We start from the raw sequence: 27590 nt of genomic DNA, 5'->3' as shown, positions 1-27590 counted from the left end.
GTGGACATCTCCCAAGGGCTGCCGGGCTGCCAGAGGGATGTCTGATTGCCAGCTTAGGCCCAGTCCCCCGGGGAGCAGGCCTAAGCCAGCAGGTGGTCATCCCCTGAGGGCTCCCAGACTGCCAGAGGGCACAGGCTGGGCTGTGGGCCCCCCCTCAGTGCACAAATTTGTGTGCACCGGGCCTCTAGTATTCATATAAGTTCTTTGATTAATCTCTTCCCCTTCACCTTCATCTTCCCTCTGAGATTCATCAGTCTGTTCCATGCTTCTGTGTCTCTGGATCTTTGTTCATCAGATTCCACATATGAGTGAGATCATGTGATACATGTCTTTCTCTGGCTGGCTTATTTTGCTTAGCATAGTACTCTCCAGGTCCCTCCATGCTGTCTCAAAAGGTGAAAGGTCCTTCCTTTTTACTGCTGCATAGTATTCCACGGTGTAAATGAACCACACCTTTTTTATCCTTTCATCTACTGATGGGCATTTGAGCTGTTTCCAGATCTTAGCTATTGTAAATTGCGCTGCTATGAACATAGAGGTGCATATATTCTTTCTGATTAGTGTTTTGTGTTTCATAGGATATATTCCTAGACAGGGGATCACTGGGTCAAATGGCATCTCCATATTTAACTTTTTGAGGAAACTCCATACTGTTTTTTATAATGGCTGCACCAGTCTGCATTCCCACCTGCAGTGTACTAGGGTTCCCTTTTCTCCACATTCTCACCAGCACTTGTACTTGTCATTTGTTGATTTGTTGGTGGTAGCCATTTTGACAGGTATGAGGTGAAAATACCTCATTATTGTTTTAATTTGCATCTCTCTGAGGATTAGTGACTTGTGAGTTTATTTGAGTCAAACTGTTCACAATTGCTGGGAAGCAAAATCTCAAAGATTGAGATAATGCTCTTATTGAGATAGTGCTCAGGATAATGGCAGTTTTGCACCTTATTTAAATTCTGTGTGGATGAAAAGGGGCTACATGCTAAGTAACCTGACAAGCTCAGAGAAGGCCTGCATGGAGGCCTTGTAAAGTTGGAAACCTAAAGTAACCACAAAGGATGATCTAAAGTTAAAGCTTTTTAACTAAAAGCAGTTTATAGTAAGTAGTCATATCCCAGGCTGGCATCTTCCTTGACAAAGGTCAATCATTACCCTAACTGAGCCTGTCTATTGTCTTTTTGCATATATGATAACATATCATTGATGTCAAAGTAATTTTTTTCTTTTTCTGGATCCCTCAAAGCACAAGCACAGCTTTGTGGGGACCACAAATCCCGTCATTGTTACTGAGTTAATTGTTGGCTGTTAACTATCCTGTATCCACCAATATAAAAGAAGTATGTGTCTGTCATTTTGCTTTTTATCCAATCCCAGAGATTTCCCTGCTTTGCTTTCTCCCATCTATCACCATTGGATTTCATGTAACCCACATATGTCTTCTCTTTTGATTGTAATGTATAAAATGAGGTGCAAAACTGCCATTCTCTGGAGCATTATCTCAGTCTGTTGAGATTTTGTTCCTGGTAATTGTCGACAATTTGCTTCAAATAAACTCATAAAAAATTCTTCACAGGTTTGAATGTTTCTTACGTTGACAGTGTTCTACTTCTATAGTCCTTATCCAAAAAAAATTTAAATTCTTTAAAAACTAACAATCCTGAGACTGAAAACTTGTATTGTTTTGAACCTAAAAATTGATGAATTAGTATTTTTACCTTTGCTTTTTCCCAGAAAGTTTAAGATATTTTTCCCCTTATCATTTAAGGTCAGCAAAGGAGGCAGAAGACAAAATAAAAAAGGCAATAGAAAAAGGAGAGACTCTTCCTACAGAGGCCAGGTTTGACTCCAACTGTATTACACCAGGTAATTTCCTAAGAGATTGAAAGTGTAAATTTTAATTTTTGAAATGTAATTTTTCTTTTCTAGCCTTTATGTATTTTGTTCTTAGGATTCCATTTGTTTTATTTTTTTGATTGTGTCTCCTCATGAGATAGTTTGGTCACCTCGGTCATAGTGCTCTTGTGAAAACCCACTGTAGGGATTAGTAGATGTTGATAAGAGCAAGTGTAGACTGAACTCTTCCAGAAGCACAGAATTTCAGATCTAAAAGGAACTTAAAAGATTCGTCTTATTGCTGCCATTTATTTGTATGAAAAAGTGAGGTTGTGGCTCATCCAGGTTCATGTAGCCAGCTTGTTGTGTTCCAAATAAGAAACCTCTATTCTTCTAGTTCAGAGTGTTTACTACTTTACTTCTGATAGGCATTTAAGACTTCTATGACTTTAGGATAACTGAATTTATCAGTATTACAAGTATAATTCTACATGCAACAGCATACTCTGTACTTCCTAGAGCTTTGTCTGATGGTATAATCCTTTGCTTTGAAGAAAAAATCTTAAATCTTACTTTCTCAGGAATTATTTACTAACTCTGATAATTTTCTTTTTCATTAAGTGCCCTAATCACACATTGCTTGATTTTATAACCAGTTTTATCCTGATTGTGGTTTAAGTTTAAGACTGTATTGCTTTGGCTATTGATCATCTGGACTTTTCATAAAGCATAATCATGTAGACATAGTTTCCAGATTAACAATAATTTTCCAGGTTAACAGTGGCAATAATAATAGTTGCCTTTGTTGTTACTATTAACAGTCTAAGTGAAGTTGCATTACTTATGACAAAAACTTCAGAATCCAGTGAGGAACTAGAAGATTAAGGTTTGTTAGACAGTTGAAACTGCCCTTGTGTGAAAGTATTTGCAGCAGAATCCTGAGGCAGTGGTGACATTCCTTGACTTTCCCTGTGGGACATTAACTTCATTTAAGGATAATCAGTGAAATTAGAAACAGTGGTGATATTTGACAGGGAAAGGTATGGCATTACTTGCTTTACTAAATAAGAAAGAAGCTTTTGTCTGCCTTTGGAGATCTTAGCTATTCCCTGGACATCAAGATCCATTTTCATGTTGTCACTGGGAATGTACTGTTTTTATGTCTCTCTTAGATTAAACTTTTTAAAACTTTTTATTTATAGGGACTGAATTCATGGCCAGGTTACATGAACACCTGAAGTATTTTGTAAATATGAAAATTTCTACAGACAAGTCATGGCAAGGAGTTACCATCTATTTCTCAGGCCATGAGGTTACTATCTTTTTTTACTTATTTAAAGAATTTTAAAATTTTAATTTCTAATACATATCATATTACCAAAATTTTGAAAACATTATATTTAGACTCCTGGAGAAGGAGAACATAAAATCATGGAATTTATCAGATCCGAGAAAGCAAAGCCAGATCATGATCCAAACACCAGACACTGTCTTTATGGTTTAGATGCTGACTTGGTAAGTATAATATTTGTTGTTATAACCTTATGCCATTGTAGTTAAATATCTGTGATATTTAGTCTTTATGTAAGAAGCTTTCTGGCTGTGGAAACAAATATTGGAGACAAAATAGTGATTGCTACTTCTGCCATTATAAAAACAATTGAAAAATGAGTTCTTTTGGCATATATGATCAGCAGGTCTCTTTGTAGTTAGTCTTCACACCTGACTAACCCTAATGCTATGAATGACCTGCTGAGGTCAGGGTAGGAGGCGCTTTTTACCCACATGCTTAATACATAACTTTTAATACCACGTGATTTGATAACTCCATGACCCAACTAACTTGACTAGACTTCTTTTAAGTTTTTATTGTGAAAATTTTCAAACATAGGCAAAAGTAGAGAAGATAGTATAATGATCCTGCTCATGTTCTTTATTTACTTTAAATAATTTTCAACTCCTATCCGTACCCATCTGTCTCCCTTTTCCTTCTCTGGATTCTTGAAGCATATCCCAGACCTTGTATCATCTAATTTATAACTATTTCTCTAGAGAGGTTTATTTTAAAAAGCAACGCCATAATCTCACATAAAACAAAAATCAACAATCACTGTTTAATATGTAAATAACCACTTAGTATTCTCATTTCCCTGATTGCTTCATAAATGTTTTATTTTGTGTTTGTTGTTTTTTTGAATCAGTACTGAAATAAAGAAAACAATATACATTGAATTTGGTTGATATATCTCACTAGACTATTTAATGTGCTTTGGGGATTAGAATACTAAGTAACAAAATTTAATGAAAATGCCCTTTTCCAATATTTTTCTGAGTTTTCACATACTAGAAGTATCCTGGCTTCCAGAACAGTCCTGTTTTCTGCTATTGAAAAAGCTGCTGTCTTTAATTTCTTACCCATTCTCTCCTGGTTTTTGGGATTTTTTTTTTGTTGGGGGTGGGCAGAATGAGTGTCTAAGGTTGTGTGAGTATAAACATTTTTTTCTTAAAATAGTGCATTCACTTTACCCCCATTCATAACCTATAAATGGATCATATTTGATATTTCTATATTTAATGTGCTAACAAGTTGTTTTATTTTCCTTAAATAATCATGTTCTCTATATAGAAATATTTTTTATTTAATTGCTTTTGTGAAACTGATATTATAAAAAGTGAGAGAATGAAAACATTTCTTAATCATTTTTCAACAGATTATGCTTGGATTAACAAGCCATGAGGCACATTTTTCTCTTTTAAGAGAAGAGGTTCGGTTTGGTGGCAAAAAGACACAAAGGTAAATCACACTGCATATATGTTGGAAGAAAAAAACAAATTAAATAAAGAATACAGATACCTGCTCTGTAAATATTTTTTCCCATTCTGTGGATTGCCTTTTCACTCAGTTGATAGTCATAATAATCACAAAATTTTAATTGTGTTGAAATCCAACCTATTGTTTTTGTTTCCTGTACTTTTAGTGTAATGTCCATGAAATCATTGACAAATCAATGTCCTAAAGCTTTTTCCCATTTTATTCTAAGAGTTTTATAGCTTTAGCTCTTACATTTAGGTCTTTGATACATGTTGAATTAACTTTTATATATAGTACTAGTGGCCCGGTGCACAAAATTCGTGCATGGGGGAGAGGGGGTTCCTTCAGCCCAGCCTGCACCTTCTCCAATTGGACATCCCTCTCGAAATCTGGGACTGCTGGCTTCTAACTGCTCAACTGCCTGCCTGCCTGATCACCCCTAACAGCTTTTGCCTGCCTGCCTGATCGCCCCTAACCTCTCTGCCTGCCTGCCTGATCGTCCCTAACTGCCTCTGCCTGCCTGATCGCCCCTAACTGCCCCTGTCTGCTTGATCACCCCTGCCTTCCCTTGCCGGCCTGATCTCGCCCCCAACTGCCCTCCCCTGCCAGCCTGGTTGCCCCAAACTGCCCTCCCCTGCCGGCCTGATGGCCCCTAACTGCCTCTGCCTCGGCCCCTACCACCATGGCTTTGTCTGGAAGGAAGTCAGACGTCTGGAAGATGGCTGGTCGACCCGGTCTAATTAGCATATTACCCTTTTATTAGTATAGATAGATTATATAGGATAGAATTGCTTAAATGTGGGGGGAAGCCTTTTTCAGCAGGAGGAGATGCTCTTGGCAGACAAAAACACATAATCCCTATATCTGGACTGATAGCCAGCCATATGCACTATACTGCCAAACTGGTCATTAAAAAATTGAACCACTTTCTTATACCTTACACCAAACAGCTGTTGCCCTTAAAATCCCTCCTCAGCCCCCACCTTAGGTTCTGCCATTCCTAGTTTTCCTGGATTAGATTCTGATTGGTTGGTTTCTATGCCAGTCAGCGTCAAAAGCTCCACCTCCTCACTAGCCACTGGCTCCTTGCACTTTACCCAGATTTGGTTCTGATTGGTCAGTTTCTTTGCCAGTCAGTGTCTCCGGGCCTGATCAAAGAGGCGGGGCTGATCAGCCCCCATGGAGACCCGGAGAGAAAGAGGCACGGCTGCTGGTGAAGCCTGGAGAGAAAGAAAGAGGCAACGGCTGATCAACAGCTGCTCTGGAGGCTGCGGATCATACCCTGTCTCTCTCTCTCTCTCTGCAGGCCTCTCTCTGGGCCTGATCTGCAGCCCCCTCGGCAGTCAGTGCTGGGTGACTGCGCCACACCGGCTGCAGTCAGTGCTGGGTCGCCACAGCAACCCAGTACTGACTTCCGGTGTTCTGTCGAGTCTTAGTTTGTTGTGGACGTTATAGACTCTGGCTCTTTATATCTATAGATAAGGTAAGGGTCCAACTTCGTTCTTTTTCATGTGGATATCCAGATTTTTCACCACCACTTGTTGAAAAGATTGTCTTTTCCCCATTGAATGGTCTTGGCACTCTGGTTGAAAATCACTTGACCGTACAGTGGGGCCTTGACTTACGAGTGTCCCAACTAACGAGTTTTTTGAGATACCAGCTATCTCTTGGCCGATTTTTTGCATTGATTTGACGGAGTAATTTGAGTTAACGAGCTCCTTAACGAGCTTGGTCTCGGAACGAATTAAACTTGTAAGTCAAGGCCCCACTGTATATGCAAGGGTTTATTTCTTGACTCTGCAGTCTATTCCATTAGTCTGTATGTCTGTCTTTATGCCAGTACCCTACAGTATTTTGATCACTGTAGCTTAAAAGTAAGTTTTTAAGTCAGGAAGGGTATGAGACCTCCAACCTTGTTCTTATTTTTCAGGTTTATTTTGTTTTTTGCGGGGTGGGGGTATCTCCTGAGATACAATTTTTAGGATGGATTTATTTTTGTTAAAAATCCTTGAAATTTTATTAGCGACAGCATTGAATCTGTTGATCCTTTTGTTAGTATTTACTTACATCTTGATATTAAGTCTTCCAATGCATTAGCATGTGGTGTCTAATTTTTTCCATCTACATTTTGTAGTTTCAGTGTACAACTGTTTTACCTTCTTTTTTTTTTCTCTTTTATGTAAAAAAGCAAACACAAAATATAACCACCATGCTGTACATTTTATCCCCAGGACTTATTTAACCTGTAACTGGAATTGGTATCTTGACCACCTGCACTCATTTTCCCCTCCTCACCCCTACCTCTGAGTACCATAAATCTGTTCTCTGTGTCTCTGAATTTGTTTTATGCCTCTCTTTTTTCCTTTTGCCTCAGTGGTCAAGTTTATTACTAAGGGCTTTAGTTTTTTGGGTGTAATTGCTTCTTAATTTCCTTTTTGGTTTCTTTGTTGCTGGTGTGTAAAAGCATAACTGACTTTTGTATATTGATCTGCAGCTATGCTGAATTTTTGGTTTTTTGCACTAGTAGCTTTTTCTGTGGATTCTGTGGGATTTTTTTTTATATAGAATTATGCCATCTGTAAATAGAGATACGTTTTATTTCATTTTTTCTAATTCGGATGCCTTTTATTTGTTTTCTCACCTACGTGCCTTGGCTAGGACTCCCAGAATAATGTTGTAGGACTACTAGAATAATGAATAACTATAGTGAAAATGAGCATCTTGTCTCGTTCATGATCGTAGAAAGAAAGCTTTCAGACCATTAAGTGTGATGTTAGCTATGGTTGTTTTTTTTTTTTATAAATTCCATTTATGATGTTAAGGAGGTTTCCTTCTAGTCATACTTTGCTAACTATTTTTATCATGAAACTGTGTTGAATTTTGACAAATTTATTTCTGCTAAATGATTATATGGTGGTTTTTCCTTTATTACTGTAGTGTATTACATAAACTTTTTTCTTATATTGAACCATCTTTGCATTCCTGTGATAAATCCCTTGCTGTTGGTGTATAATCTTTTTAATATGCTGTTGTTAACTTGTATTCTTACTTGTAGTTAAACTTAGAGTGTAGGCTAACACCAGGAATATAGACCTCTATACCAAGCCAGGAAAAGATGAGAAAAAGTGATGCTGCCTCAGCATTGAAGCCTTGGACTCTATGCAGTAGATATAAAAGTATATACTCACTTATCTGTCTGCTGTCTGCTGGTGAATAGCCTTAAATGGGACAGACGCCATGGTTCCTTATATCTATTATGTATTATTTAGGCTTTCTTAATTCTGAGTCCTTTCATAGAAAACATAATGTAAACCAATTATTTTGAACTTTATGCTATATGTATTATAATTGCAATTATATATCTTTATCCTGCAACTTTCATATAAATTACATGCCCTGAGTGTAATTAATTATCTTCTCATAAGTTTTATTTTAAGTCTTGCTACATTTTTAAACTTGAACCTTAAAAATATAATTAACCATATATATACACACACACACATACACACACACTCACACATAAATAACTCTGTTGATCATCTGACTAATTACAGGGTATGCGCACCAGAAGAAACCACATTTCACCTCCTACACTTGTCTTTGATGAGAGAGTATATTGATTATGAGTTTTCAGTATTAAAAGTAAGTATTAATATAGCTGTGGACCCAAGATATGTATGCAGAAATTTTCATAGGGCTTGACGTTTTTCTCCATTTTACTATAGGATAAGATCCCATTTAAATATGATATTGAAAAGATAATAGATGATTGGATTTTGATGGGATTTCTTGTTGGCAATGATTTTATCCCCCATCTACCTCATTTACATATTAATCATGATGCACTGCCTCTTCTTTATGGAACATATATTACCATCCTACCAGAACTTGGGGGTAAGCAAAATTTAATATTCATTTGCGGCTGCTTTAACTTAGCACTCCACTAATTCTAAAAATGTGACTCAGTTTATTAGATTATAGCATGCATAACTAAAGTAGGAAAAAAGGGGCTTCTTTTGATCCAAGGCTCTAAGCTTTGAGGTTATAGTTTTCAGTAGTTCATAAGCAAAGAAAATGACCAGAATTATGCAGCCTCATTTATTGATAACTAATCTCTGCCTTTAAATTGTTTAAGAAACTCAGTAGAAGTTGTTGGTTTCACTTCGTTTCTTTAACATTTAAACATAGGAATTCAGTTTTCTAAATGGGTAAGTCATCAGAGTAATATGAGGGAAAGATTTTTCAATTAAAATAGGAAATTCACAAACAGTAGTGATGCTGAATAAAGCAACAGAGTAGCAGGAAATCAGTCCTTTTCTTCTCAAGGTAACATCAAATGAACAATTTGGATATATTGTAGAATATACTTAATTAACTGTTACCGTGAATTGGACATGTGGGAGGATTATAATTATATGAACCTAGAATTTTTTGTATTTTTCTTCAGTTGTTACTTATTGTATATTATAGTAACAGCAAGTTAAAGAATCCAACATTGAGTGTTTTTCTTTGATTAGTAGAATATCAACATTCAACATTTTATAAAAAGAATTTTATAGAATTGTTTAGAAAAAATGTCAGCTTTTAGTGCTAATTTAGATTTTGTTTCTTTTAGGTTATATTAATGAAAATGGGTATCTCAACTTACCTCGATTTGAGAAATACCTTGTGAAATTATCAGATGTAAGTAACCAGAACTTTTTGTTTTCTTGTCCCAAGGTAGCTATAAATGGTCAGTAAGCAATTACATAATACCAGAAGAAAATTTTTTTGTAATTATAATCTTATTGGTCATTCTGTATAAATAATTTTATCTAAATTATTTTTATTTTCTTTTTTATTTTTCATTTTCAGATAGTAGATGAGATCCCCATGTGCATAAAAAAGTAACATTCTCGGGATTTCTATGCCCAGAAGTAATCCATGTTAAAAGTTTGGTTTGTATTCTTCCAGAAAATTCTTAAATGATTTTTAAATTAATTTAAATATTCCTATACAGTTTGATCGGGAGCACTTCAGTGAAGTTTTTGTGGACCTAAAGTGGTTTGAAAGCAAAGTTGGTAACAAGTACCTCAATGAAGCAGCAGGTGTTGCAGCAGAAGAAGCCAGGAACTACAAGGAAAAGAAAAAATCAAAGGTGTTCATTTTTTAGGTGTCCTTTAATTTTTTTTAGCTGTAAAGTTAAAACTGATATTCCTTGTTTCTCTACTTCTTTCCTATGGTTTTGGGGTTGCTTCATTTCATTTTCATTTCTTCTCTATGGACATTTAAAAAATTGTTGTAGTTTTCTCTTTCCCTATTAGATCCTATCATTTAAATCTTATCTTTAAAAATCAATTTCTTATTTTTACCCTTGAAGAAGAACATTGTGTTTCCTTTGCTCTTCTATTCTTTTAAAAGTGTAGAAAATATTTCTAAATATAAGAACTGAGAAAATTAGTTTAAAGGAGAATATTTATAGCTTCTAATGTTATGAGGCATTAACTAGACCAGTGATTTATCTGTAGAAATAATTTATGTATAAAATGATGTATTTATTATGATTAGCACAATATCTCCTAAATATTAGGTGCTCAGTAATTGAATAACATTATTAGTTAGTATATGTTAGTACCCTGTAAAACATGCTATATAATAAAACCCTAATATGCAAATCAAATGAACAGCAGAACAACCGGTCTCTGATGCGCACTGACCACCAGGAGGCAGATGCTCAATGCAGGAGCTGCCCCCTGGTGGTCAGTGTGCTCCCACAGTGGGAGCACTGCTCAGCCAGAACCCAGGCTCACTGCTGGCAAGCGCAGTGGCGATGGTAGGAGCCTCTCCCACCTCCGCGGCAGCACTAAGGAGCAGCGAGCTGAATGGTAAGGAGCAGCAAGCAGGCAGACTCTAAGGAGTGAGGGGTCCTGGACTGTGAGAGGGCGCAGGCTGGGCTGAGGGCTCCCCCTCTCCAGCTCGCCGCCCCCCCCAGTACACAAATCTTGTGCACTGGACCTCTAGTATTTTTTTATAATTAATTAACCAATATTGTTACATTATTCTTTTGATGTTGTTATCCTCACTGGAGGATATTTTTACCATTGATTTTTAGAGAGAGTAGAAGGGAGGGAGGGGGAGAGAGAGAGAGAGAGAAACATCGATGTGAGAAGAGACACATGGATTGGTTTCCTTCCTCATACCCTGACCAGGGCCTGAAAAACCTGCAACTGAGGTGCATGCCCTTGACTGGGAGTCGAACCCACTTTGGTGTACAGGCCTACGCCGGCAGGCAGACATCCCCCAAGGGGTGCTGGACTGCGAGAGGGCGCAGGCCCCCCAGTGCAAGAATTTTGTGCACTGGGCCTCTAATCTCTAATAAGGTCTAAAAAATGTCTTATATGTGTTAACTTGGAAAATAAACCTCTTTTGAAATTTTCCTCAGCTTATCTATAATTATTGGGTTCTTGTGAAATTGATTTGCTTCCTGTACTCTCTTTGCTGTACTGGTTCTAATTAGGACTCTTGCTCCAGGAAGGGCAACTATCTTGATTTTTCTGTAGTAAAGTCCTTTTAGTTGCTTAGGTTTTTCTTAGTGCAACATAGCAGCATCAGTCTGCATTCTGCTTTGTGTTTTTTCTCTAAGAAAACAGCCTCTGCAACTTTTTGGGAAACTGGCCTTACAAAACTTATATATCAATCAGTAATCTCTGGCTCTGTCCACCTCAACTTGATCCTTAAACTTCAGAAATCTTCCAGGCATCTGTGGTTAGCATTAGAGACACTGGTAAAATGAGAGGATCTGGAGGAACAGCCCAAGCACAGGAAGTTGGCAGAAGCCCAGTTTACCTGAAGAAAAGGAAATGATAGGGATAGGGAGTAGGGAGAACAAATGAGAGTCACTGGCAGTAGATAGGCAGTCAGAAAATAGAGGGAAGAAAAGATGAAATTACAAGAGAGGAAAAAGATAAGAAGGATGTGATGAGATGGAAAAACTATAGAAAAGCAAATGAGTTGCATAGAAGAAAAATTTAGAAGTGGAGATTTGGCAATGGAGCCATACGAATGATGGGATTCAGAGATACAGAAAGTAAGTGATCTTTGTGATCATTGGATTGCATCATAATCAAATATATTGTGTTAGCAGTTGCCCAGAATTTGACACATAAAAATGTTAAAATTGATAAATCATAAATGGATTTTATATTGCTTGTATATTTTTTCTAAGTAATATTCTTGGAAGTGTCTTTTTTTAACACATATATAATTAAGTATATTTCTCTTCCATATTTATGACAGTTACTTATTACATATTTTTGAGAGGCCTGAAGGTCAAGTTCTGCATATAAAGATTTATAGCTTTAGAAAACAAGTGATATAAAACCAAAAACATTTACACACTATTTGAGAATTACTTTTAAAATATTTATAGTATGTCACTTAAGGATCATTCAGTTAATTTTAGTATTTTTAAAATCTCCCTGTGAAATGTCTCACTTTGAAATGTATCTTGCCATTAATTTTATATTGATTTATAATTTTTATAGGGCCAGGAAAACTCCATATGTTGGGCTGCTTTAGATAAAAATAGAGAAGAAGCTGTAACTTCTAAGGGTGAGTACAAATTATGTTATTTTGATATGTTACATTTTGGACAGAATGGTTGTTATATATTTTACTAATACTATAATATTGGATGGAACGAATTTCTATGAAAGCTTATAAGCATCTATTTTGCTATGTATTTATCAAAGCTTTAGGTGGCAAACAGAATATTCATAATTGTCAGGCACTGTTTCTGGCTTTTTTTTTTTTTTAGATCATTTGGAGGATGAGACTGAAGAAGATGACCTATTTGAAACTGAGTTTAGACAATATAAAAGGACATATTACATGACGAAGATGGGAGTGGACATAGTGTCTGAGTACGGTTTTGCCAATGTTTATTATACTTCAAAGTAGAAAAAAATTAGATTTTGCAGTTCTTCATAAAACAGCATAATTTTGGTAGTTAAGTTAGTGAGAAAGAAGGGTTTTTTGGTTTCATAAATTATTTTCAATCTTTCAACTGGTATGATTTTGAAGAAGGTGATATTAACTGATGTGTTCATCTATGATAAAAATTGCCAAATAGAAATGGTTAGTTTTATGCTTATGTCTTCTACAGCTTACAGCACACTTATCTCATTGGCCACCTGGCTCAACCGTAGGTTAATACCTATCCAAAATTTTCTTAAGAGCATGCTCTCTGGAATGGTGATTTTCATACTTTTAAACTGCAGCCCACAGTATGAATTACATACGATCATATTTTATTTACTTTAATTAACAACTTATAAAGTGCTTACCAAGTTCAAGCACTATTTTAAGCATTTAAAAAATACTACCTTATTTTATTCTCACAGTAGTTCTTTAAGATAGGTAGAATTATTATCATTTTACAATAGAGGATATTAACAAACAGAGAGGTTTAAGTGATTTGCTCAAGGTGACATGGGTGGTGAGTTGGCAGAGCCAGTATTCGAACAGAGGCAGTCTGGCTTCAGAACTTAGGCTCTTAGCCCTAGATTAGGCTGCTTCTCTGTTAGTAAAATAAGTGTTTCATGAACTGCTATGTGCCCTGATTTATATGCAATATATCTAGATATTTTCTGTACTATTGTTTTTACTGTTGTTGTTTTTTAAAATGAAACTAAGTATTAGATTTTCCTAGAGTCTGCCAGGGAGAGACCAAGTTTTCAGACATTGCTCTGTAGTCTCTCAGACTGTCTTCTAATCTAGGCAGTCTAAGTGTCTATATTTAAACTGACTTCCAATAATAGGAGATATAGGAATTTTAGTATGTTCACCAGCTCATTTGAAGGTTTGTGAGGTGGCATTACTACGTAGGACTTTTGAGACTTGATATTTCAGTGCATCTCTACCTGAATTTTGGTAATAGATGCTATTAACAAGTTTATAGCCACTTTTAGCTTTAGCTTAGGGCTCTTTTTATTTTTCTTTTGGTCTGGTCAAGATTTATTTTACTTTACGTAGTTTTTGAGAAATATAAAGGGATTAGAGGGAAAATTGTCAGTGGATATAATAGCACTTTTCAAAGTGTGTTCAAGCTGCTATTGAGAAATAAAATATTTATAATAGTTATGCTTTTAATCCTTTATTCTTTAGTTCTTATTTCCTTGATTACAGTTATATAGAATTATAGTACCTGCAGTTGGCACTAAATGCTTAATTTGATAGGTAACTAGCCTTTGGTTTTATTTTCCTTCCTTTTATAGATTAAAATACAGACATGAAAATGAGATGCCAATTATTTACCTAGAAAATAAACAAATCTTTTAAAATTACTGATCCAGGGTGGTAGTAGAGTTCTTCCCTTAGTTACTGGTGAGAATATAAATTGGTAAAATTATTTTGGAAAGCACATATCAAGAAGCCTTTAAAATATCCCTTTAACCCAATAATTCTAATGGTTAATCTATCTAAAAATATAAACTCAAGTACAGAAGATTTTTATACACACGGATGTTTATTACAAAATTTTTTATAATAGTGAAAAATTATAAATCTACATTTCCAATAAGAAGGTTCATCATAATCATCTCCATCTCTTCCTCATCATAATCACCATCTCGCCATCTACACCAGAATCTGCAGAACTGCTAAACTTGTAATAATAGAAAGTCCATAACAATTTAGAGAGATACTTAACATTATTCATTATTCATAAGTACAAGTTTTAAAAGCAGGACACACACAAACTATATATATAGTGTACTCTCATTAAAAGGAAAAAAATCGAGCTGATTCCCACAGCCAGTCGTGGTGGTCAAATCCCTCTAGTTTTAACTACAACAATCAAGGCTTAACTAGAACAAGACTGCGCACAAAGACCACAAGGGGGTACCAAGAAAGAGCATAAAAAATGCGGAGACAAAAAAACATGACAGAAATGGAGGATATAGAGCTAAAAAACGCAATTTTGAGGGCTTGCAAAAATGTGCTAGAAGCTGCCAATAAACTTGAGGAGAGACTCACGAAAACTAATGAGACCCTCGATGCTATGATAAAGAAACAACTAGAAATTAAGCATACACGGACTGAAATAAAGAATATTATACAGACACCCAATAGCAGACCAGAGGAGCGCAAGAATCAAGCCAAAGATTTGAAATGCGAAGAAGCAAAAAACACCCAACCGGAAAAGCAAAATGAAAAAAGAATCCGAAAATACGAAGATAGTGTAAGGAGCCTCTGGGACAGCTTCAAGCGCACTAATATCAGAATAATAGGGGTGCCAGAAGATGAGAGACAGCAAGATATTGAAAACCTATTTGAAGAAATAATGGCAGAAAACTTCCCCCACCTGGTGAAAGAAATGGACTTACAGGTCCAAGAAGCGCAGAGAACCCCAAACAAAAGGAATCCAAAGAGGACCACACCAAGACACATCATAATTAAAATGCCAAGAGCAAAAGACAAAGAGAGAATCTTAAAAGCAGCAAGAGAAAGAGACTCAATTACCTACAAGGGAATACCCATACGACTGTCAGCTGATTTCTCAACAGAAACTTTGCAGGCCAGAAGGGAATGGCAAGAAATATTCAAAGTGCTGAATACCAAGAACCTACAACCAAGAATACTTTATCCAGCAAAGCTATCATTCAGAATTGAAGGTCAGATAAAGAGCTTCACAGATAAGGAAAAGCTAAAGGAGTTCATCACCACTAAACCAGTATTATACGAAATGCTGAAAGGTATCCTTTAAGAAGAGGAAGAAGAAAAAGGTAAAGATACAAATTGTGAACAACAAACATGCATCTATCAACAAGTGAATCTAAGAACCAAGTGAATAAATAATCTGATGTACAGAATGAACTGGTGATTATAATGAATCAGGGACATAGAAAGGGAATGGACTGACTATTCTTGGGGGGGAAAGGGGAATGGGAGATGCGGGAAGAAACTGGACAAAAATCGTGCACCTATGGATGAGGACAGTGGGTGGGGAGGGAGGGCGGAGGGTGGGGCGGGAACTGGGAGGAGGGGAGTTATGGGGGGGAAAAAAAGAGGAACAAATGTAACCTGAACAATAAAGATTTAATAAAAAAATAAAAAATAAAAAAGGAAAAAAATCAAGCTGGGTGTATAAAAAAGACTAAAAAGAAACATACCTAAATGTAATAGTGAATGCTATAAGGTGATAAAAAATGCTTTACTTCATTATCTAAATTTTCAATAATGAGGAAATGTTTAGTTTATAATGAAAAAGTAATACATTTCACTTTCAAGAGTATATGCTTCCTTAAAAAATGGAAATCTTAGATATTTAAGTGCATTTCTACCTGAATTTGGTAATAGATACTGTTAAGTTATAGCCACTTTTGGCTTCAGCCTAGGGCTCTTTTTTTTGGGCGGGGGGGCAGGGGGGTTGGTTTGGTCAAGATTTATTTTATATTACATGATGATAGTTTTTGAGAAAGAAGAAGGGGTTAGAGGAAAATTGTCAGTGGATATAGCACTTTTCAAAGTGTGTTCTAGCTGCTATAACCAGATTTTTGAAAATCTTTCTGATTTCCTGTTATTCTCTCAGGCATCATCCCAGAGGAAGAAAATCCCATCCCTGTCTCTCAAAGCCCCCTCACTACTTAAGGGTAGTACCACTCTAGAAAGCTGCATGGGCTAAATCCTAAACCTTTAAACCAAAACAATACATTGACTGAATAAATATGCACAGCAGGTTTAAATATTCTGGTGACCAGTTTAGGAAAAATAAAAGGCAAACTTTAATCTGATAAGATGGAATTTTTTTAATAAATATTTTGGAGTTTTTCTGATTATAATGATTTAGCTTATACATTAATTAAATAAAACATATTGAGGCAGAGTGTGGTATCAGCAGATATTATGCTCTAAAGATAATGGCCTGTCTTTAAAAAATGATGTCATAATGAAAATACTCTTTTCTGTTTTCAGTGATTTTCTGGCTGATCAAGCTGCATGTTATATTCAGGCAATACAGTGGATTTTGCACTATTACTATCATGGAGTTCAGTCCTGGAGCTGGTGAGGGAACACAAAAACAAATATTTTGATTTTTTTAGCAATGGTTAATTCTATTATAGTTCCATTTGGGGATTTCTTTTCCTTTTCTGTTTTTGGTAGTATTTTTTAAAAGGTTCGTACAGCCAAGTTTAAGGGAAATACAGATAATCTCTTCCTATATAAAAATACTTTTAAAAAGACCTTTATATAATAAAGATACTCTCAGCTCTGACAGATGGCCCATAATAAAAGCTCTTTGTTAATCTAAGGATTTAAAATTCTTTATCATGATAAATCAAGACTGATAAAGTCTTAATAATTATTGGGTTTGAGTGATTTTTATGTGGAATTGTTCATTATATTCTTTTTTATATATATAATACATATTTTTATTGATTTTGGAGAGGAAGGAAGGAGAGAGAGAGAGAGAGATAGAAGCATCAATGACGAGAGAGAATCATTGATGGCTGCCTCCTGCACGTCCTCTACTGGGGATGGAGCCTGCAACCCAAACATGTTCTGGGACTGGGAATCAAACACTGACCTCCTGGTTTATAGGCCGACACTGTACCACTAAGCCACATTGGCTAGGCAATGTTCATTATATTCTATTTCACATTTTGTGTGTTTGAGAAAATTTTCCTATCAGGAATAATTATTGAGGTTATTTGAATGTTAGACTTGGAATGATAAAGAGGAAAGGAGAAAGAAATTATTTGCTTTTCCTGAAAATAGTAATAATTTTCATTTCTCTCGTGCTTCCTATTCCAGCAAGTACCATCTACATTTCCAAATTATCTACCCAAATAGAAAAATAAACAAAGCAGAAAATGCAGGGGAAAGTAGAGACTTCTAGGTGATGAGATAGTTCGTTTTGTTTTGTTTTCAGAGCATCTCTGCTAGGTTTTATTTTAAAGCATCACATAGTAAAACAAACCAAAGCTGGATAATGTGACTAGTTATGATTTCACTTATTAACAGCCTTTAAAAAATGTTTCCAAAAACTGACCTGATTCTCAAAAACTCTTTGAAGAGTGTTCTAATGACAAAAATCTTTGATTTGTCATTTTTTAAGAGGGTGAGTCTGTTATTCCTATTATTGTATCTGTAGTAAGGCCTAGCACTTAAAAAGCATCCAATATAATAAAGAGGCAATATGCAAATTGACCATCACTCCAACATACAAGATGGCCGCCCCCATGTGGACACAAGATGGCCAGGAGGGGAGGGCAGTTGGGGTTGATCAGGTCTGCAGGGGAGGGCAGTTGGGGGGGACCCAGGCCAGCAGGGGAGGGCAGTTAAGGGCGATAAGGCTGACAGGGGAGCAGTTATGCGTCGATCAGGTTGGCAGGGGAGTGGTTAGGGGGTAATCAGGCTGGTAGGCAGAGTGGTTGGGGGCGATCAGGCGGGCAGGTGGGCAGGCAGTTGGGAGCCAGCAGTCCTGGATTGTGAGAGGGATGTCCGACTGCCCGTTTTGGCCCAATCCCACCAGATTGGAGAGGGTGCAGGCTGGGCTGAGGGACACACACACACACACACACACATACACACCCCGTGCATGAATTTCGTGCACCGGGCCTCTAGTGTTCTCATATAATCCTCACAACCATTTAAATTAAGTGTTTTGTCTGCCTTTTGCAGATGAGGCTCAAAGAGATTAAATAATCTTTCTAAGATCATACACACAACAAAGAATCAAGTCCAAGCCTATCTGATTCCAAAGTCTATACATTTTCCATAATTCTACATGCCATTCTGCCTCCTAAACTTTTCCATTCTTTTGAAATATGCCATAATTGTGGAATATAAAAATATTTATTTTGTGAGCATTTTTAGTCAAACATTAAGAACATTAAACTTTTTAAAAAAATTGTTCATGTGAAGCTTTCTAAAAATATTTACACTTGTAGTTAAAGATGGGAAGTTATTAAAAACAAAAATAGTTATGTGATTGATAAATATTTTAATCCTTATTGCAAACATAGTAATACATGGATACTAATTTAAATATAAAAGTTCTTAGAGCTGACTAGTAAGAGCCATATGAGCTCAGATTCACTCTTCTCTTTGTCCTATGGCACAGATCCAGGCCCAGATGAGCCTGTTGAGAGTCTTCTGACTACCTCATTACTTCATTCTGAGATTTTATTGATTGGAAGATTCATTCTTTACATTTGGGGAACTAAAACACTGTGTGTATATGCTTCAATTACGCTGTACATTCCTATTTTGGAAAGGAGAAGCTATACTTTAAAAATTAAATATAAAATTTGTTGCTATCTTTGACCTAAATTTTCCAAGGCTACTGATTTCTTGTATTTAAGTGGTAGAAGTATTGGTGATAGTTTTTTCCTTTAGAATTATTGTTATGTGTTATTAAAATATGGAGACATATGTACTTAATATTGACCTGTTTCATAACATTGCCAATTGTTTAAAACTCAGTTTTGTTTTATAGGTATTATCCTTACCATTATGCACCTTTCCTGTCTGATATACGCAACATCAGTACACTCAAAATCCATTTTGAACTAGGAAAACCTTTTATGCCGTTCGAGCAACTTCTGGCTGTACTTCCAGCAGCTAGCAAAAATTTACTTCCTACATGCTACCAGGTGGGATTTAGAATTAAATGTTTTTATGTTCTATTTAATATTTGGGAGCTCTTCCTCCAAACCTGGAAACATAGAACCCAAATAGCTAAATGTATTTTTATTTTTAAATACAATAGTTCTTAAGTATTTCTGATTTAAACTTAGCTTTAAATTACTTTGAAAAGTAATTCTGACTTAATATAGCTTTGTTTTTAAAATGCAAGCAAACTGTATAAACCATTCAGAGCATAGCTTTTTCATTTTTAGCACCTCTGTCCAAATCTTCAGTTTGTCTCTACTCTGATGACAATAAACTGAGACAGGAAAAATCTGAAGCCATCTACTTTGTCCAAACATTTGCAGATCATTCCTGTACTTTTACCTTCTATCTATTGGAATAGGTATGGTTCTGATAAGTCATTTCTCTCTGTTTATGTTTGGGTTTTAAGCATTTCATTTATCAAATTGTGGAACGAATGGCTTTTCCGTGGTTAACATATTTCACATAACAAGGGGGATTTATTTAGGGGCAATTGAGTTACCAAAATTACACTAAGCCTACAAAGCTGATTCTGAGGGTAAAAATCATTTAGTTCTTTTAGAGTAGGGGTGGGGAATGTTTGGCCCAATGGGTGCATAAGGCTCATGAAATTACTTGGTCTGGCCCTGCCAAGGCATTAGAGGTGAGTTAAATGCTTGACCAAATATAGCCTGCTAATTTTTTTTTAATATATTTTATTGATTTTTTACAAAGAGGAAGGGAGAGGGATAGAGAGTTAGAAACATCGATGAGAAAGAAACATCGATTAGCTGCCTCCTGCACACTCACTACTGGGGATGTGCCCGCAACCAAGGTACATGCCCTTAACCGGAATCGAACCTGGGACCCTTGAGTCTACAGGCTGACGCTCTATCTACTGAGCCAAACCGGTTAGGGCAAGCCTGCTAATTTTTAAGTTGATAATTTTATATGGCCCACAAGTGAAGTTATAAATATTCAAATGGCCCTTAATAAAATCAGATGATTAGGACATGAAAGTAAATTATTTAATTCAAGGTTAAAAATGGAGGACTATTAGAAGCCTGTGAAATAAAAACAGAATTTAGGTAGAACTGAAGAGTGAAAAGACAAGATAGAAATGATGAAATTAAATTTCATAATCCAGATAGTTTTGCCACAATACCACTGGAATGGGAAAGTAATGAGTAGCAGTGAGGTTAGAAGTATCATAGGTGAAAATCAAAATATAGTATGTTGCAACATATCTAGGACATAAAAATTTAGTAGTGCTTTGCTTAGCAATTTTAAACTAACATTTGAGAAAATATTATAAATATTAACAAAAAGCTATATTGATATTCTTATATCTCTATTATACTATTTTGTCTTTCCACAGCATTTGATGACCAGTGAGGACTCACCCATTATAGAATATTATCCACCTGATTTTAAAACTGACCTAAATGGGAAACAACAGGAATGGGAAGCTGTGGTACTAATACCTTTTATTGATGAGGTCAGTGCATGAAAGATTTAAATATACACATATATTCTTTTATTTTTAATATATGTGATATGTTGTTTTTAATGGATCTTAGAGAGGGAGGAAGGGAGAGGGAGAGAGAGAGAAAATAATTGATGAGAGAACACATCATCAGTTGGCTGCCTCCTGCATATCTCCTGCTGGTGAACGAGCCTGCAACCTGGGCATGTGCCTTGACTGGGAATTGAACCAGCGATCTCCTGATGCATGCACGGGTCAGCCCCCAAGCCCTGAGCCACAGCGACTGGGCTACACACACACACACACACACACACACACACACACACACACACACACAAATATATATATATATAATTTTTAATTCTTTATTGTTTAAACTATTACATATAGTATTGCATATGTCTCCTTTTTCCCCCATTGACTTCTCCCTGACTACTCCCACCCTCCAGCACATGCCCTCACCCCTCTGTTGTCTGTGTCCATTGGTTATGCTTATATGCATGCATACAGGTCCTATGGTTGATCTCTTACTCCCCCACTCCCCTCCCCTACCTTCTCTCTGAAGTTTGACAGTCTGTTCAATGCTTCCCTGACTTTGGATCTATTTTTGTTCATCAGTTTATTTTGTTCATTATATTCCACAAATGATCTCACTCATCTTTCTCCGACTGGATTATTTTGCTTAGCATAATGCTCTCCATGTCCATCCATGCTGTTGCCAATATAAGAGTTCTTTCTTTTTTACAGAAGCCTAGTACTCCATTGGTGTAGATGTACCAGGGTTTTTAAATTCACTCATCTGCTTATGGGCACTTAGGCTGTTTCCAAATCTTAGCTATTGTAAATTGTGCTGCAATGAACACAGGGGTGCATGTCCTTTATGATTGGTGTTTCTGATTTCTTGGAATGTATTCCTAGAAGCGGGATTACTGGGTCAAATGCGAGTTCCATTTTTAATTTTTTGAGGAAATTCCATACTGTTTTCCACAGTGGCTGCACCAGTCTGCATTCCCACCAGCAGTCGTTTGTTGATTTGTTGATGATAGCCATTTGACAGGTGTGAGATGGTATCTCATCCTTTTGATTTGCATCTCTCTGATGATTAGTGACTTTGACTATGTTTTCATATGTCTGTTGGCTGTCTGTATGTCCACTTTTGAAAAGTGTCTTATTTAAGTCGTTTGCCCATTTTTTGATTGGATTGTTTATCATCGATTTGTTAACTTGTATGAGTTCCCTATAAATTTTGGAGATGAAACCCTTATCGAATATAACATTGGCAAATATGTTCTCTCATGCAGTGTTGTTTTGTTGATAGTTGTTTTGTTTTGTTTTTTGCTGTGCAGAGCTTTTTATTTTGATGTAGTTCCATTTGCTTATTTTCTCCTTAGTTTCCATTGTCCTAGGAGCTGTATTGGTAAAGATATTGCTATGACATATGTCTGAAATTTGCTGCCTATGGATTCTTCTAAGATTTTTATGGTTTCCTGTCTTACGTTTCAGTCCTTTATCCATTTTGAGTTTATTTTTGTATGTGGTGTAAGTTGGTGGTCTAGTTTCATTTTTTTGCAGGTATCTGTCCTATTTTCCCAACACCATTTATTTAAGAGACTGTCTTGACTCCATTGTATGCTCTTGCCTCCTTTGTCAAATATTAATTCAGCATAATGGCTTGGGTCAGTTTCTGTTCCATTGGTCTATATGCCTGTTCTTGTGACAATACCAGGCAGTTTTGAGGACACTGGCTTTGTAATATAGCTTGATATCTGGTATTGTGATCCCTCCAACTTTGTTCTTCATTCTCAAGATTGCTGCAGCTATTCGGGGTCTTATTTTATTCCATACTAGAGGCCCGGTGCACAAAATTCGTACACTCAGGCAGAGGATCCTTCCGTCCATCCTGTGCCCTGTCGCAGTCCGGGAGCCCTCAGGGGAATAGGCCCAAGGGGAGCGGGCCTAAGCCATCAGTCGGACATTCTTAGCGCTGCCATGGAGGTGGGAGAGGCTCCTGCCACCGCTGCTGTGTTCACCAACTGTGAGCCCATCTTCTGGCTGAGCGGCGCTCCCCCTGTAGGAGCATACTGACCACCAGGGGCCAGCTCCTGTGTTGAGTGTCTGCCCCCTGGTGGTGAGCGCGCATCACAGCGACTGGTCTTTCTGCCGTTTGGTCGATTTCCATATTAGTCGTTTATTATATAGGATGAATTTTTGGAGAGTTTGTTGTAGGTCTGTGAAATATGCTGTTGGTATTTTAATGGGGATTGCATTAATCTATAACTTGCTTAGGGTAGTATGGACATTTAATGCTGTTGATTCTACCAATCTATGAACAAGGTATATTCTTCCATTTGTTTATATCTTCCTCTCCCTCTTTTTTTCAGTCCCTGTAGTTCGCCGAGTACAGGTCTTTTTCCTCTTTAGTGTTTATTCCTAGATGTCTTACCCTTTTGGTGCAGTGGTAAATGGGATTGTTTGATTTGTTTCTCTTTCTGTGAATTCATTATTGGTGTATAAAATAGCCATAGCCATAGCTTGTTTGGCTCAGTGGATAGAGCGTTGGCCTGCGGACTGAAGGGTCCCAGGTTTGAATCCAGTCAAGGGCATATGCCTGGGTTGTGGGCTCAATCCATGGTAGAGGGCGTAAAGGAGGTAGCTGATCAATGATTGTCTCTCATCATTGATGTTTCTATCTCTCCCTCTCTCTTCCTCTCTGAAATCAATAAAAAAAAATTTTTTTAAAGCCATAGATTTCTGGGTGTTAATTTTGTATTCTGCTACATTGCTGAATTCATTTATTAAATCTAGTATTTTTTTGATGGGGTCTTTATGATTTTCTATGTATAATATCATGTCATCTGCGAATAATGACAGTTTACTTCTTCTTTTCCAATTTAGATACCTTCTATTTCTTCTTGTCTAATCGCTATGGCTAACACTTCCAGTACTCTGTTGAACAGGAGTGATGAGAGTGGGTATCCCTGTCTTGTTTCTGTTCTTAGGGGAAATGGTTTTAATTTTAGCCCATTGAGTATGATGTTGGCTGTAGGTTTGTCATATAAGCCTTTTTTTATGTTGAGGTATGATCCCTCTATTCCGACTGTGCTGAGAGTTTTTATCAAGAAAATGTGTTGGATTTTGTCAAATGCTTTTTCTACATCAATTGATAGGATTATGTAATTTTTATCTCTTAATTTGTTTATGGGATGTATCACATTTATTGATTTGCAGATAATGTACCATCCTTCCATAAATCCCAATTGGTCATGGTATGATCCTAATATAATGCTGGATCAGATTTCCTAGGATTTTTTGGAAGATTTTAGCATCTATGTTCATCAGAGATATTAGCCTGTAATTCTCTTTCTTTGTAGTGCCTTTATCTGGTTTTGGGATTAGGGTAATGCTGGCTTCATAGAAAGCTTGGCAGTGTTCCTTCCTCTTGAATTTTTTGGAATAGTCTGAGGAGGATAGGTTTTAGTTCTTCTTTGAATGTTTAGTTATATTCCCCTGTGAAGCCTTCTGCTCAGAGCTTTTGTTTGCTGGAAGTTTTTTGATTACTACTTCAATTTCCTCCATAGTTATCCTATTCAGATTTTTTGATTATTCCTGATTAAGAGCTGGGGTCTTACTCAGCATCTAGAAGGGTTCAGGAATCTGGAAAAGGGGCTGTGCATCAATGGAATAAAGAGACTAGACAAGAAATGTGAATTTGGAAGACATTTTTGAGGGCCAGACGGAAACTTAGTTCTAGTGACTAAGTTTCTGAAATCTCCTCACCCAGGGCTTTTTATTTACACATTTTGCCCTCTAGCAAAGCTGATATACATATCAAAGGTAAGGCCTGGTAAACAATAAAAAGATTATCAGGTTGGGGGAACTGCCTTCAGCTGTTCCAGCAGCAGGTCATATCATTCAGATTTTCAACCCTGCTGAAGGTGTCCATCAACCTTTTGATGGACCTCCTGCATTTATTATGCTAACTACTGTTCCTAGCCTCCAGCAGTTGAGTTTTTGGAAGGTCATATTTTTCTAGGAATATGTCCATTTCTTCTATATTGACCAGTTTGTGGGAATAGAGTTGTTCATAGTATTTTTTTACAATCCTTCTTCTTTCTGTGGGGTCTGTTGTTATTTCACCTCTTTCATTTCTGATTTGGTTTATTTGGGTCCTCTCTCTTTGCTTCTTGGTGAGCCTGGCTAGAGGTTCATCAATCTTGTTTATCCTTTCAAAGAACCAGCTCTTGGTTTTATTGATCTTTTGTATTGTTTTTTTGGTCTCTCGGTTATTATTGATAGGTGCCTGTTTGTAGCCATTTTGATCTTTATTATTTCCTTCTTTCTGCTCACTCTGGGCTTTTCTTGTTACTCTCTTTCTAATTCTTTAAGTTGCAGGGTTATATAATTTATTACCAGCTTTTCTTGTTTATTGAAGTAGGCCTGTATTGCTACGAACTTCCCTCTCAGGACTGCTTTTACTGTGTCCCATAGATTTTGGATTGTTGTGCTTTCATTTTCATTTGTTTCCAGGATGTTTTTATTTTTTCTTTGATCTCTTTGGTAACCCATTCATTGTTTTATACATTCTGTTTAGCCTCCAAGTGTTTGGATTTGTTTTATTGTTTTTATTGTAGTTTATTTCTAATATTATGCCATTGTGATCTGAGAAGATGCTTGATACAATTTCAATCTTCTTGAATTTGAAAAGACTTTGTCTCTGTCCCAATATGTGGTCTATCTTTGAAAATGTTCCATGTGTACTTGAAAAGAATGTATATGCCGTATCTTTGGGGTGAAATGTTCTGAAGATGTTAATTAAGTCCATCTGATCTAGTGAGTTGTTTAGAATTGATGTAACCAGTGATGTCAATGAGAATTATAGTCCCCTACTATGATTGTATTGCTCTCAATCTCTTCCGTGATATGATCCAGAAGGGTTTTTTTTTGTATTTGGGTGCTCCTACATTGGGTGCGTATATGTTTACCTGAGTTATGTACTCTTCTCCCCCCACCCATCCCCCCACTGGTCATTGGTGATTTATTTATTTTCTTTGTCAAGAAAAACTATTTTAAATATCATAACATTACACGCAATAAACACCAATTATTCAAGAATAATGATCTTACATATAATAATATTACATGCAATAAACATTAATATTTCAAGAATAAAAGGATTTTAAGTATAATAATATTAAAACTAACACTAACATAGTATGATATCACAAAAATTGTAGGAAATATTACAAATCTGCAAATAACATGATTACTTCTATTATATTCTAGAATATGTTTCCCCCCTCTGGCTCTATTTTTGTTCATCAGTTTATGTTGTTCATTATATTCCACAAATGAGTGAGATTGTATGATATTTATCTTTCTCTGACTTGCTTATTTTTGCTTAGCATGATGCTTTTAAAGTCTATTTTGTCAGATATAAGTATTGTTGCTCCAGCTTTTTTTTCTTTTTCATTTGCATGGAAAATTTTTTTCCATCCCTTCACTTTCATCATGTGTGTGTCTTTGTTTTGAGGTGGGTCTCTTGGAGACATCATATAGTTGGGTCATGGTTTTATATCCATTCAGCTACTCTACACCTTTTTATTGGAGCCTTTAATCCATTTACATTTAGGATTATTATTGAGAGGTACTTATTTATAAACATTTTAATTCTGTATGGCTAGGTTTCTCTCTCTGTTTCTTCTTCTCAGCAATCCCTTTAGCATTTCTTGTAATTCTGGCTTGGTGGTGATGAATTCCTTTAGCCTTTTTTTGTCCGGGAAGCTCTTTATTTGACTCTAGTTTGAATTATAACCTTGCTGGATATAGTAATCTTGGTCTTAGATCCTTGCTTTCCATTACCTTGAGTACTTCATGCCATCCCTTCTGGCCTGTAGAGTTTCTGATGAGAAATCAGGTATCAGCCTTATGGGAACTCCTTTGTAGGTAACAGTTTTCTTTTCTCTTGCTGCCTTTAAGATTCTCTCTTTGTCTTTCATTTTTGGCATTTTAATTATGATATCTCTGGGCATGGGCCTGTTTGGGTTCTTCTTCTTTGGGATTCTTGTTATGCCCAGATTTCAGGATCCCCAAAAGACCACCAGGGAGCCAGCTGAGTCCGATGCAAAAGCAAAGAGTCTTTATTTGAGCTAGCTTGGCTCCCCGACCACACTCACCGACGCAGCGGCAAGTGGCAGAGAGAGAGTGAGCTCTGTGGGGAGAGAGGTTTTATAGTAAGGGGAGGAGAGAGGACTGTGGGCCCTGCCAATTGGCCAGGCGCAAGTCGGTGTCTTGTTACACAGGATGTGGTCGTATCTATGGCACGCACTTCCCTTGATTATCATTGGTTAGTTTAAAGAAATCCTCAGTGTGGCTAGCAGAGGCTTGGGCTTCCGGGAAGAAGCTCCTTGACGAGCACATGGCTAAGGCTGCTGCCCAAAAATGGAGGATCCGGGGTAAGATGGAGAGCGTAGCCCTCGCCCTTTCATTCCCCCCTTGTCTTGAGACTTCTGGCTCAATCATGAGACGGACTGCATTTCTATTTCACCGTTGCTAGAGGCCTGTACTGGGCGCGTAGAACTATCAACTGAACCACCCCTATATGCTTCTTGACAAATTGAACTAGTCTGTTAATAATGCAAGGGCCGAAATTCAACAACATTAGGAGGACTACAAGGGGTCCGGCGAGGTTCGCTGTCCTCCTGAGGGTGATCTGCAGCAGGTGTGTCTGGTTAGAGGTCATCTTCCACTCAGGCTCCCTGCTGTCCTGGGCACAGAAGGAGCTGGGCTTGTGACCTGGCAGAGACAAACTATAACAAATGGTCC

The 27590-nt window shown here is 36.8% G+C and overlaps 1 protein-coding gene across 14 annotated transcripts in view; it reads left to right on the top strand.

The window, feature by feature from the left end:
- Nucleotides 1-27590, top strand: part of XRN1 (5'-3' exoribonuclease 1) — a 203104-nt gene that overhangs the window by 43725 nt on the left and 131789 nt on the right. For 13 of the 14 annotated variants that reach the window (XM_014542160.1, XM_014542162.1, XM_014542161.1 and 10 more), the window contains 13 exons: nucleotides 1769-1866; nucleotides 3039-3148; nucleotides 3241-3351; nucleotides 4548-4630; nucleotides 8203-8290; nucleotides 8374-8542; nucleotides 9264-9331; nucleotides 9648-9785; nucleotides 12172-12238; nucleotides 12444-12549; nucleotides 16601-16690; nucleotides 19128-19284; nucleotides 20661-20780. In XM_014542160.1, the coding sequence (XP_014397646.1) occupies nucleotides 1769-1866; nucleotides 3039-3148; nucleotides 3241-3351; nucleotides 4548-4630; nucleotides 8203-8290; nucleotides 8374-8542; nucleotides 9264-9331; nucleotides 9648-9785; nucleotides 12172-12238; nucleotides 12444-12549; nucleotides 16601-16690; nucleotides 19128-19284; nucleotides 20661-20780 (1405 nt within the window). Of the gene's footprint in view, nucleotides 1-1768; nucleotides 1867-3038; nucleotides 3149-3240; nucleotides 3352-4547; nucleotides 4631-8202; nucleotides 8291-8373; nucleotides 8543-9263; nucleotides 9332-9647; nucleotides 9786-12171; nucleotides 12239-12443; nucleotides 12550-16600; nucleotides 16691-17440; nucleotides 17594-19127; nucleotides 19285-20660; nucleotides 20781-27590 lie in introns of those variants that run through there. The other variant, XM_014542169.1, reaches the window with a different exon arrangement.

Source organism: Myotis brandtii, unplaced genomic scaffold, assembly GCF_000412655.1.
Source record: "Myotis brandtii unplaced genomic scaffold, ASM41265v1 scaffold291, whole genome shotgun sequence".
Lineage (NCBI taxonomy): Eukaryota > Metazoa > Chordata > Mammalia > Chiroptera > Vespertilionidae > Myotis > Myotis brandtii.
The sequence above is the reverse complement of the archived record's forward strand: the minus strand, read 5'-3'. Positions and strand labels throughout refer to the sequence as shown.